The 13,814-nt window shown below is 33.8% G+C and overlaps 1 protein-coding gene across 10 annotated transcripts in view; it reads right to left on the bottom strand.

Annotated features, from left to right (window-relative positions):
* LOC128221325 (uncharacterized) overlaps positions 1 to 13,814 on the bottom strand; it is a 56,916-nt gene that overhangs the window by 14,673 nt on the left and 28,429 nt on the right. For 9 of the 10 annotated variants that reach the window (XM_052929878.1, XM_052929879.1, XM_052929881.1 and 6 more), the window contains 5 exons: positions 7,308 to 7,358; positions 5,999 to 6,040; positions 4,938 to 4,976; positions 4,534 to 4,575; positions 3,674 to 3,715 (listed from right to left, as the gene is read on the bottom strand). In XM_052929878.1, coding sequence (XP_052785838.1) covers positions 3,674 to 3,715; positions 4,534 to 4,575; positions 4,938 to 4,976; positions 5,999 to 6,040; positions 7,308 to 7,358 — 216 coding nt within the window. The remainder of the gene's footprint in view (positions 1 to 3,673; positions 3,716 to 4,533; positions 4,576 to 4,937; positions 4,977 to 5,998; positions 6,041 to 7,307; positions 7,359 to 13,814) is intronic. The other variant, XM_052929882.1, reaches the window with a different exon arrangement.

The following is a 13,814-nucleotide window of genomic DNA, read 5'->3' as shown; positions in this document are numbered from 1 at the left end:
GGACACGGTTCTTGCACGCGACACGTCGTCTTGGTATGCCGAATACATGTGGCAAGTTATATTAAAATATGTCCATACAAGGGAAAGTTACAGCCCGGACACCAGAACCTATATTCTATGTCCTTATATGCAGCATTCCATTGTGAATAAACACCTAAATGTGACCTTGACCTTGGAGGTAGGGACACGGTTCTTGCACGCGACACGTCGTCTTGGTATGCTGAACACATGTGGCAAGTTATTTTAAAATCTGTACATACAAGGGAAAGTTACAGCCCGGACACGACAACCTATACTCTATGTCCTTATATGCAGCATTCCATTGTGAATAAAACACCTAATTGTGACCTTGACCTTAGAGGTAGGGACACAGTTCTTGCACGCGACACGTCGTCTTGGTATGCCGAACACATGTGGCAAGTTATTTTAAAATCTGTCCATACAAGGGAAAGTTTCAGCCCGGACACGACAACCTATAATCTATGTCCTTATATGCAGCATTCCATTGTGAATAAACACTAAGTGTGACCTTGACCTAAGAAATAGGGACACAGTTCTTGCACGCGACACGTCGTCTTGGTATGCCGAACACATGTGGCAAGTTATTTTAAAATATGTCCATACAAGGGAACGTTACAGCCCGGACACGACAACCTATACTCTATGTCCTTATATGCAGCATTTCATTTTGAATAAACACCTAAGTGTGACCTTGACCTTGGAGGTAGTGACACGGTTTTTGCACGCGATACGTCGTCTTGGTATGCCGAACACATGTGGCAAGTTATATTAAAATATGTCCATACAAGGGAAAGTTATAGCCCGGACACCAGAACCTATATTCTATGTCCTTATATGCAGCATTCCATTGTGAATAAACACCTAAATGTGACCTTGACCTTGGAGGTAGGGACACGGTTCTTGCACGCGACACGTCGTCTTGGTATGCTGAACACATGTGGCAAGTTATTTTAAAATCTGTACATACAAGGGAAAGTTACAGCCCGGACACGACAACCTATACTCTATGTCCTTATATGCAGCATTCCATTGTGAATAAACACCTAAATGTGACCTTGTCCTTGGAGGTAGGGACACGGGTCTTGCATGCGACACGTCGTCTTGGTATGCTGAACACAGGTGGCAAGTTATTTTAAAATCTGTCAATACAAGGGAAAGTTAAAACCCGGACACGACAACCTATACTCTTTGTCCTTATATGCAACATTCCATTGTGAATAAAACACCTAAGTGTGATCTTGACCTTAGAGGTAGAAACACAGTTCTTGCACGCGACGCGTCGGCTTGGTATGCCGAACACATGTGGCAAGTTATCTTAAAATCTGTCCATACAAGGGAAAGTTACAGCCCGGACACGACAACCTGTACTCTTTATCCTTATATGCAGCATTCCATTGTGAATAAACACCTAAGTGTGACCTTGACCTTAGAGGTAGGGACAAATTTCCTGCACGCGACGCGTCGTCTTGGTATGCCGAACACATGTGGCAAGTTATTTTAAAATCTGTCCATACAAGGGAAAGTTACAGCCCGGACACGACAACCTGTACTCTTTGTCCTTATATGCAGCATTCCATTGTGAATAAACACCTAAGTGTGACCTTGACCTTGGAGGTAGTGACACGGTTTTTGCACGCGATACGTCGTCTTGGTATGTTGAACACATGTGGCAAGTTATTTTAAAATCCTTCCATAATATTCTGAGTTATTGAGTCGGACGGACGGACGGACGAACGGACGGTGCGATTTTAATATGCCCACCTTCGGGGGCATAAAAATATCAATATTATTACATTTCGAAATATTACCTACATTAAATATATTATCCTTAAGTCCAAGCGGATATGAAGTTTGCAAGCGTTTAATCCAGTTAAGTTCTGCAATGCATCTTGCTTTAAATTTATAAGAATTACTTTCTTTATCTGTAAATATCAGGTGTTCAACTGGATGAATAGTTAATTTATCTAAGCTATGTCCCGTCTTGTAAAAATGTTGATATAGACAATAACAGTCCTCACCACCACTAGCCATGTTTTGGGAAAAAAAAGTCCTAGAAATCACTTTCATTAGAGAATTTTTAAAAAGGTTTTGTCTCCATTTTGTTTACACGTCTTGATCCCTTGACCACTCAACCCTCATCACTTAAGTTTATATCATTAGGTAGTGAACTTTTCAACACAGAATTTATAACTTTGGACTAAGTATCATCAAATGATTCTTGCTCCTCATCTCCTAGTCCAAAAATTCTTAAATTACCTTTACGCGTCTCGCGCTCTATTGAGTTCATTTGCTTCATAATAATGTCAATATGGTCTCGATTACTTTCATCACTGATTTCCAAATCGCCTAAATCAGCGTCAAAAGCACTAGAATAATATTCAATGTCGTCAACTTTGGATTTGATATTTTTATTTTTTATGTTGCCATTTGGCGTTTATCTAGCCGTCTACAAATAGATTTAACATTACATAGTTCAGTCTGGATATTCGCAACATCATGACGTAATTTGGAGATTTCATATTTCACTTCAGTGATTTGTGACGTGGTCTTTGCATTCGCTTCTTCTATAGCATTAAATATAAGGTCTGTCTCACTGCTTGGTGCTGGATTCTGCTTCACGTCTGAGGACAACAACAAAAGACGACTGGTATACAACAAATAAGAATTGCTCACTATCGAACATGTATTGGTTTGTTTATATTGCCACTCAATGATGACACTGTTGAAGCCACTGGGGCATGTTTCATGAAGCTCGTAACTCGAAACCGATTCCTCAATGAGATGCTTTGCCAGCAGTTATCCCCGGGCGCACGTTAACCAGAATAGCATTAAACTGCAGCACATAAAAGTTATCATGTGCATGTCAGATGACTTTGAGTTCGGAATATACACAGTCGAGCATTTCTTTAGCTTACCACAAGGTTGAATAAAAGGTCCCACACGTGCCCGGTAGAGTGCTATGTCTATTCCCATCTTGTTACATGTATGAAGTATACATGCAAATAATTCAAATCACCTCAATACACTGTCTGACCACTGTCCAAAATCCAATGTCCAATGTGCTCTATATGCATGTATACACTGTACTACCTGTACTACCTGTATAGCTATGGTTTAAAAGTTTAACACTTCAAAACAACACACAAACAAATCCTTATTTAATCCACTTTTGAACACTTTCAGTATTATACTAGTTATACTTCCATTTTTATACTTATAAATGCAAAATACTTTGTTTTAATAAGATAATTTTAAACTCCACAGGTAAAAAGCATGACTGCTCTGGTCAACAACATACAATGAATATTTGAAGATGGTTAATTCATAAAGTTAGTACAAATAGTGTCCCGTGTCCCTACCTCCAATGACAAGGTCACATTTAGGTGTTTATTCACAATGGAATGCTGCATATAAGGACATAGAGTATAGGTTGTCGTGTCCGGGCTGTAACTTTCCCTTGTATGTACAGATTTTAAGATAACTTGCCACATGTGTTCAGCATACCAAGACGACGTGTCGCGTGCAAGAACCGTGTCCCTACCTCAACAAAGGCAAATATCCCGTCCTAAATAACTTTAATGGACAAACAATTAAAATAACAATGTTGTGCTTTTGAAAAGCTGCTGAAATTGACGAATAAATTAAAACTTACTTTTGTTTAATTCACGAGACTTGTTGAACCATAAATCCCGTTCTGAAAATGTAAAATTACAATGATATAATGTGATTTTCTAAGTTTAAACACGCGCACTAAAAAGGCAGGCCTTCACTGAGAACTTACTCCGGTAAGCCCTAACTGCACTAATTTATACTAGAACGAAAATGTTATAAACGGACGAATATCAGTAACGTTGCCATGAGAGTAAATAGCCTTAATCTATCGATTAAAGCTGACCTGTTTTGGATCACCTGGAATGATTAAAGCAAACGAGTTATATGTCTTTTATCCACACCCAACATGTAACTTCTTCTAAATCGAGCGAATATATTTAATATGCTTTTATAATAATATTTAATGGCTATTGGTAGTTGACCGCAGGACGACTGTCGACCCACCTATTACATACACTATTGAGCTCCTTTACCGAACGCCATAACAGGCCAGGCCAGGCCAAGAAAAGCCTGGATATAAAAAACGAAGAAAGATAAGGAAGCCATTTATGACTATATATTCTCAGGTTAAGAAAGATTGGAAATAAACTGACGACAATAAATCATTGAACATTCTTATAAGAATAATGTTATGTCTAAAAACACCCTATTTTATTAAGGACAATGAAAGAACATTAATGTTGAGATATTCTTGTAGGTTTATGATAAAACTCTTGCAAACATGTGTCATATAATATGGATGTCCTTTGATACACGGAAAATGGAATTCTTGAATAAAATGTATTGGTCTTAACGAAAGCGCATGCGTATGGTATTCGCGTGAACATTCAGTCCTTTATGTTAAATTAGACGATCGTCAGTAGTATTAATTTATGTCGGTAATTAAGTATATGCTTTTACCAGCTTCCAGTCTTTGAAGTGATGATGGCAAAGATCGGCGTTCTGAAAAATAAGTAGTGGAGATGCTGACATCATATGTTAAGTTTATGAAACCGGAATGAGTAATATACAAACTTGAATATACATTTCGGTAGTATTTATGAGTTGCCTCTTTCAAATGTGCAGTGGTGTAAAATATTTGTTGGAGTCATAACAACTTTACTATCTTTCCTCCATAAATCTTAATTTTTGATCTTTACAAAACATATAAATATGTATTGGATTTTGACATTAAATGTTCACCGACCATTACAAATACCCCACAAATACAGCATTGCCGACGGAATTATTTTCTTAAAAAAATGTTTCAATATGGTGCTATTATTATAACATTATTAAAAAAATACTAACTTTAATCTACTCACCAGCTTTTAACTCTTTAATGGCTTTTATCAGCTCTCTGTCTGCAAAATATGACAGAATTTTTAAGAATAAAATTTTCGCTGTGAAAAGGAATTTATGTATTGCATGTGTTGTTTGTATTTGTGTAGATGGTGTTCATTTGTTTATGTATATAGTTTATTGCTGTTTGGGTTTTGCCTTCTACCTCTAAACATGGTTTATATTCTGAGTTCGAAACTACTGGACTCGTCTATTTAGTTTCTTTATAATAATAATTAATACACACTAGGAGGCTTACAAAAGAACATGATCTCACATTTCCTTTTGTTGTTCTTATTCGAGTCCTCTTCTTGGGCATATTTCGTTCTTAGCTGGTATACTACAGAAAAACTACAGAAACAAGCTTAGTACCCAAAAGTTGAAAAACAAACCCGTTTAATGCTCTCATAGATCATTTGATGTAGTGGAGTTGAACTTGTCGATTCGTTTATATCGGCATGTCGCATGCAGATTGTTCGTGCCTTATCATGCACCGAATCATAAATACAGGTAAATACAGGTAATATATGGCTATGAGTACAATATTTACAAAAAACCAAACCTTCCCATTTTAATGGATGGAATCCTTCTAAATCTAACCTTGTAACAATTCAGCCACATATATAGACAAATTCATACACTTAATACGTATTTGCTTACCTTCAAAAGTGTGACCAAATTTTGCCAAAGTTTTTACCCATGACTGATATTTCCTGAAACTTTGTATATCCTACACTTTATGTTTCAATGGTGTTTAGCATACATGACCAATTGTAATATTTGAAATAAAATATTACATACGAACACACGGACAAAGTATCGAAAATAAAGAACAAAAATAGCCTCTATACTGCGGTAACTTGTCAAATATAAGACAAAGTGGCCTTTGTAAATACCGTACACAATCATCATTAAACCTGACTCATACTCAAAGAGACAACCAATATGACCAAATGCCATTACATTTGACAATAAAAAAATATCTAAAGCATGAAGAAAATTATTGTTTTTAAAATGTGTTATAAATGCTGCAAAAAATGCCTACTTGAGTTTAATGCGTCACACTCGCCGAACAAGGAATAACAACCTGAAAAATAAAAGGACAATAATTTAAATACGATTGAACTTCCCATTTTGATGGAAGATATAATCCTTCTGTAATTTGTCATCATAATTCATTCTAGTTACAAAGCAACAAGTGTTTAAAAATAATCTTTACATTCGTGTTTCTTTGTTTTTCATGGACAGTTTAGTTTATACAAACAGTAAGTATAAACATATACAAACCAATCAAATTAACATTTAAACGTACATTAATAATATAAATGGTTTTTCTATCATTTAGATAAGAAATGATTGGGTTGATCTTCAAATCCTTCAATAAAATATATGGTCGTATACATTAGTTGTGTCCCAAAGCGTATGCTATTGTATCAATAAGCTATATATGGAATTATTAGATAGAAAAGAAGATTATATTTCATCCCATCATATTAAGAAATCTTATAGATATTATAGATAATACAAAAATATAATAATACAATACAAATCAATACTTTACTAAACAGTTTAAGGTCATCTTTACTGAATAATGTTTTGATCCTATACTGAATAGTAAGACCTCGTTCGATCATATGTTTTATACTGTATTATTTTAAGCGATGAAAAAAGTCCATGAAAAAGAAAAGAAAGAAAAAGAATTAGACATGGATGTATACCCCATATTGTCAATGTTTACTGCATATTGAATTATTATTCTACTATATATTTATTAAAATGTAGTTACAAATTGTGCAATTTCACTTCTTTATCTGATAAGTTTGTCTTATTATAAATGGCCAATATCAGTCTTTTCTTGAATCCTGAGACTGTTGGAACATAGTTTTATTATATTTTAAAAAAGTGATTTGTTTAATTTTAGGAACAGTAAGTCAAACTTGAAATTATTATATATTATTATATTTCCAGACTCTAACAATAAACACATTAAGCACTACCTGCCGCACTCAAGCAAACACACACTCGCAGAATTTTATTTTGTGATGTAAACATTACGTTATAAAAGACATGCAAAACATCAATTCATGTACAGGCAAATTTACAATCGGCATTACAAAAATTGTATTGGTATGCACCTTTATCGCGAGGGTTTCGGCATACATTATTAAAAAAACTAATGTAAGACACACATAGCATTTAAGCATTACAAGAAGCACTAAAATGATAGCTTAGATCGATTTCACTAGACATCACTTCGATTAAGTTTTAAACTAGGATTTTTAAAATAATGATCCTGTATGCATGACTTTATTAGCTGTGTTTCTTATCAGTAAATATTTATTTAATTATCTTACCAAATGTATTATGATACATCCATGGTAAAGCACTACATGGATCTGTCTTGTCTACAAAATAAAAAAGACGACTTTGAGGAAGAATTAAAACACACTGTTAAAGCACTGCCCATATTTAATAACAAATAACAAACGGCACAGTCATAGCCATCACACATGATAGAATCATTAAAACGGCCACACTGACTTATAGGTAAGCCTTCGCATTGGGCGAGAAAGGAAAAGCATACAAATTCTTACCGCATCATACAAAAAGACGTCAAGAAATATGGTAACAGTATGGCTTATTTTTGGGTACAATAAAGTACATTTGAGTTTATGTTCACTTAAAAACAAATTAAACCAGTTTCATTAAACTTGAGTCTCATCGGATGTTCCAAGGGATGTTATTTCAATTATTTCCTGTCAAAGCTTTTTAGATGCATATGTTGTATGTTTGATGTTTAAAAAAGAATTTAATTATTTGCAGAAATACACAAACTGTGTCAAGATAAATTAGATGGAGAGAACTAAGGATAATCTCAAATGCTGAAGGATACGAAATGGCATGAAGGCACAAAACTATACAATTCCAAACTTTAACACAATACATTTTCACTTTAACACTTTAAATATGTATAGGGGATCTCAAATGAGTGTTCATTTTGTATCACACTTATTAAACGAGTTCTTTTTTTAGAATTTGCCGAGTTTTTATCTTTTTTAAATGACTAGTTTAATAACTTTGATACAAAATATTCACGAATTTGAGATTATATTATTAACAAAACGTGATTACAGTCTAAATCTAGGTCATTGTTTCTTCAATACACAGTTTCGTGTCCTAGAGCGAAGAATTTACATTGGGTTTTATTATGATGCCCCAGCGCAGGAAAAAATAGTACTACATAAACACATTTTATTTACAATAAAAACATGATTCATGTCTTAATCATTAACCGATTTGCAAAGGTTTCATTTAATAAAACAAACAAAAACAGTATATTCATATCCTTTTAAATCAAGCAAACCAATAATTAGAGCAATGAAAACTGCGTGACGTCATTAGTAATCACGCGAGTGTGTACATGTCAATTGGCGTTTGAAAAAAAACGATAGTCAGCGTTACAGTCGCTTTCAGTTGTGCGCGTTTGTAGCTGTTGGATAACATCATGGATTTTTTTTTCAGTTTGATGGATATGCACAATGAGTTTTATCTCCGTGAATAAGAACACAAAAAATGTTGTAAAAACACAAAAAAAAAGTGATATTTCATGTGGAATCAGTGACTGTGTGAACTGCTGGAGAACTGTGTGCTTAGACTAAGCATTGTGCAGGTATTTTCACTGGAGTATAGGATGTTGAATATTACCCTGTGTTGGTTTGGATGTATGTGGCTATGGTTGTTTAAAGATGCAATGTTCATGTGTCCCGATATTTGCATGATATGGTTTATTTGAACATTGTTGTTATTCATGATTGAAATCCTGGACGATGTATTTTCTGGATCTGTGACCAGGGGGTCGTTTATTTGAATTAAGCCCAGCATCTTCACCATTCGTTTCATCGTGAGGCTGAGTTTGTTGACAGGATGAATAAAATATTGTACCTAATAGATAGAAAATATACTTTTTTCAACAATAATCCATTGGCCCTTCTCCCAAAGTCTATTTCGATAACTCCAAAGCTGATCATGGATATCAAATCTCTACTTTAAAACTTAGTTACAAACAAATTGAATATCAAAACACTTTGAGGGAGAAAACTACTAATATGTCAGTTAATGTTTAAAAAGCTTTTTTTACTTATAATCGCTCAGATAAATGCATCAATTGGACATGCACAGATGTCATTGAAGTTTTGAATTTTGTACTCAATAATTATTTTAAGTTCGGTAAATGTTTATATCAGCAAACAATTGCAATTCCAATGGGTGCCAATTATGCACCTTTACTGGCAGACCTCTTTTTATACTGCTATGAAAGTGAATTTATGTTGAAAGTTTCTAAGTCTTCAGATCTTGCTCTTGTTGATAAATTCAATAGCACTTTTAGATATATTGATGATATTACGAGTTGAGATAATCCTGTGTTTACAGATAATATTCAATTGACATACCCTTCACAATTGCAACTTAATACATCGAATATATTTGTTCTGAAAGCATCCTATTTAGATGTTCAACTCGAAGTTAAGGAAGATATATTAAGTATCAATCTTTCAACTTAATACATCGAATATATTTGTTCTGAAAGCATCCTATTTAGATGTTCAACTCGAAGTTAAGGAAGATATATTGAGTATCAATCTTCATGATAAACGTGATGATTTTAATTTTAAAATAACTAATAACCTTTCTTTAGATGGAGATGTTCATTTTTGAACCATCATATGGTGTTTTTATTGCACAGTTGATCAGATTTGCTAGATTATGTACAGATGTAAAAAAAACAATCAGCTCTCGCAGTATACTTATGACGAAAACACTTCTAAAACAGGGTTTCAGATATTATAATTGAAGGAAAACTTTCTCAAATTTGGTTAATGGTCATTATGATCTCATATCAATGTACAATAGTCTTAAGTCGCTGATGGCTAATAGTATTGCTCATCCCGATTTTATGGTGATGTTTTAAAGAAAATTCGTAAAATTAAAATGTTTCCAGCAGGTAGTTGGACAGATGGACAGAAAGACTCAATGAATCATTTGGATTTAATTAAAACTGTGGATATAAAGGCAATAGTTTGAAGAGCACTTGCCTTCTAATATTTAAAGATGAATTCATGAAACAAAATATAGGGTTTAATATAGCATCCTTCCATAATAACTAAGCTTTCAGTCCTTTGATTTTATTATCTTTAAAACCTTGTTTGACTTAAACTTTTTTGGCTGACGCGGGGTGTGTTGGCATGTGACTTCCATTTCTTCAAAGAGTTAACATTTTCAAATCATTTGGAAGGAAATATAAGCTAATACATGTCACTTTTATTTTTAATAATGTTTTCTTTAATTGTCCCCAGTTTTAGTACAATGATGTTTTTTATTATGTTAACTCTATGATCACACAGTTTTAAACATTTTATTAAATAAGGCAGACTGTGTGTGATAGTTTTAAATAAGAGTTTGCATTAGTTGCTCTAAAATGTATTCCTCCGTCTGCAGATAGATCTCTTATTATAGAAGTACTTGGGATTTACCTATTAGTTTATCACTATTTGTTGTATTGTTATGTTTCCTCAAGTTTATGTATACTTTGATAAGATTTACCTTTTGTGTTTTATCTTTATTTAGGATTGTTTGGATAAGAGTGGGGTTTGTGCACCTTAACTGGTTTAATCCCTTAGTAAATTACCATATTACTGACCGTTCCAAGGCGGTCCATAACATTCCTTGATAAACAAACATAGTTATATATAGAATGTATGCATTGTGCTGCATGTGGAGTTTTGTGCTGTTTTTCCATGTTTCTTGTTTTGATTTTATGTCCTATGTCTTTGGCGTTTACCAAGTGCCCTTAAACCGGGTTTATGTTTAAACTTTTTGCTACTGAGCTTGTTTCTGTAGCTTAAATATCGAAATAATTCCTTTTTAAACATTGTTGCTGATGTTGGTTTACGTTATTTTAACAGCTCGTATAAATACATTTTCTGTGATGTGGTTACCTAATTTGCATATTTATTACACTAGTTTTATATAAAAAATATTGCATGGGTTACATTACCCCTGCGCCGTAAGCTATGTTATAAATAATTGTAAACATCATAACAGTAATATGAACAATGATAAGGTACTTTTTGTGAGTTGTAAACAGTGAAAATACATACCCTGCGAGAATTCACATATAGCTTTGATTTATTTTTAATACAGACGCACCAGCTCAGAAATTAGATTAGTATTCCGAACACAACCACATTCGTTAAATAGTTCTAACGTAAATTAAATATAAACAGGTTCATTTGTGTACAATTTAATTAGTATTCTTAACTGTACACATTTAAAACGTGTTCGTCTGTATTTTTAAAATAATATATATCATAATTGAAATACGAACAGACAGGTGGCAAATTATTTCATTTGTATACCGACAAAACAGCCAGAAAGTGCAAAGCATGTCATCCAGCAGTATTTCCAGGGTCATATTATGCTGATTCGAATTTGATTCGGATATAAGAACATGCACAACGCTTGAAAAACTAACCCAGGTGTATGTATACCATTCATAAAAAGCGTTTATAAGGAAAACACTACTCACCAATGTTATGTATTCACAATGCTAATAACTAAATTTGTGAAATAAAAACCAGTATGCGTATATAACATGTTCGATCCAAATCTATCAAAACTTTTCAAAGGATCTTTAATCAATTATTAACATACGAAAAATAATGAACGCCATCGATTAGGAGCCTCGTCACGTGGTAGGTAATTTTACACTGCAGTTTTCATGATCGGTTATACAATCAAAGGTTTGTTTTCAAAAACCATTTGAAAACAATTGCAGTGCATTTCCAGTGTTCATTTATTCAAAATAAAGCAGAAGTATGTGCATTTTGCCAAATCTAATACACAAAAAAATGATATTGTTCAAAATAATATATGTTTCAATAACAATTTGAATAAGACTGCATCTTAACTTAACATAACGATGCAATGTAAAAAATATTAAACTATATATTGAAGCACTTGTCTCTGTTCATGTATCACGTTTCACATAGTTCTTATTTAAACTAGCAGAAGCAATGTAGCCAATTCGACGTTTAAGTCTTAGTATTACTTCCTGGGTCGTACATCAGTGTAAATTACTCACTTAACAGTAACTAAGACTAACTTGGTTTGGGAAAGAAAAAATATATCGTGCGTACTTTGTTCCTTACTCCTACGCGTACCGAGTATTTTCCTTATAGCCCCAGATTCAGATGTCCCCAATATGACTGAAAACATCTATTTTGTTTTTCACCTGACATTGATAAATTAAAAGTGATTGCTTCAGTCTCAAATTTTCTTTGAAAAGTGCCATTCCTCGTCCTTCAAAGCTCCATAAACAAAATCATTCGTCTTACACATCCCCGACATCTTACAGCAGATGGTATTGATTACTGTGACATAATTGTGCTAAACCGGTTTAAAGGTACATTCACTCGAGTATTAAAAGTCAAAGAAATTTCACAACCAGAAAGGTTGTCCTGTTCTTTTCAGTACTTTTACTTTCTGGTTGTGAACTTTCGAACACAGGTTATTTATAATTAACGTTTTCATACTGTAATATATTGATGTAAAAGTCGTGATGGCAAGCGCGAGTCAAGCAATATTGTAGACAATGCATGGGCGCACCCCTTCACAAACTGAGAAGTATACTCAATGAACGCACAATTCAGGGGCGGTTCCAGGATTGACAATAAATGGAATGATTTATGGGGCGTAACCATTTGACTTTAACTTCCAAACTGACTTATTTCATGATTACCCTGTATCCCCTACCACGAAACGAAAAGTTAACTTGAAATTGGTATGTGTGTGTGTTGGGGGGGGGGGTCAAACCTCCCTCCTCCTTTTGGCCCACTAGTGCAATTGCAAAATTAATTCTGATGTGTGAGGGATATACACTTAAGCGACGATGTTAACCATTGCTTCAATATATATGCATGCATATGTGCGTGTTGGCATTTCGGGTGCATGTTCTACCTAAAAAAGGCTCAACCAGGTATGAGTGTATTGTATAAGTTATAGTGACTCACTCATGGTTTGTAAGATATTTTAACTCCGAAATACAGTGTATCAAACCACCAGGAGTGTTAAAACTACGATACTGACAACTGAAACCCTTCAAAAAATGTCGATATGCTCAAATAATGCCTATGAAGTCAACGATTGCCAAAACCGTTGTTAAGGCAGTTCAGCAAAAGGCTGGATTGTGATTTGTTAATTGACATTATCAGGTGAAGTTATCACAAACTCAAGTGTTGATTCATGATTTAATTTAGTCGTTCTTTTTTCTACATGTTTTATCATTTTTATGGATCACTCCCTTTTAAGCGGTTCCTAAAAGTGTAAAATCATGATGTCATGTGAATAAGGGGCTCAAGACTTATAACTCTAGCTCAATATTTCTTTACATATTTATTTTACAACATACTTAAAACAAATAGGCAAAATAAGTGAGTATCACTTAAATGAAAACTAACCGTTGTTGTTTTAAATTGCAGTCTTTAAAATCTCAAAGGCCAATATAAATTAATTGCTAGAGTTTCATCGTTTTTTTTTAAAGTGACACTCTTATTCAAAATCAATACATACACATGTATAACCACGTAAATTTTGAATGATCAACGTTTAATGTGTTCATGCTCTTTTCTATTGAATAAGGGACCATGATCATGAGTTTCTTGACGAACTACAATCGATATCATAACACTTCTCCTATTTTACAAGTGAATGTTTCACATCAAAGAATAAACTCAGTTCCTAGACAGTACTAGACCGATATGCAAATACATACCGGTACACTAGATCAACATTTTTATTTGAGT

This window comes from Mya arenaria, chromosome 16 (genome assembly GCF_026914265.1).
Source record: "Mya arenaria isolate MELC-2E11 chromosome 16, ASM2691426v1".
NCBI classification, from domain to species: Eukaryota; Metazoa; Mollusca; class Bivalvia; order Myida; family Myidae; genus Mya; species Mya arenaria.
Note: the sequence above shows the minus strand (reverse complement) of the source record. Positions and strands in the feature narration are given on the sequence as shown.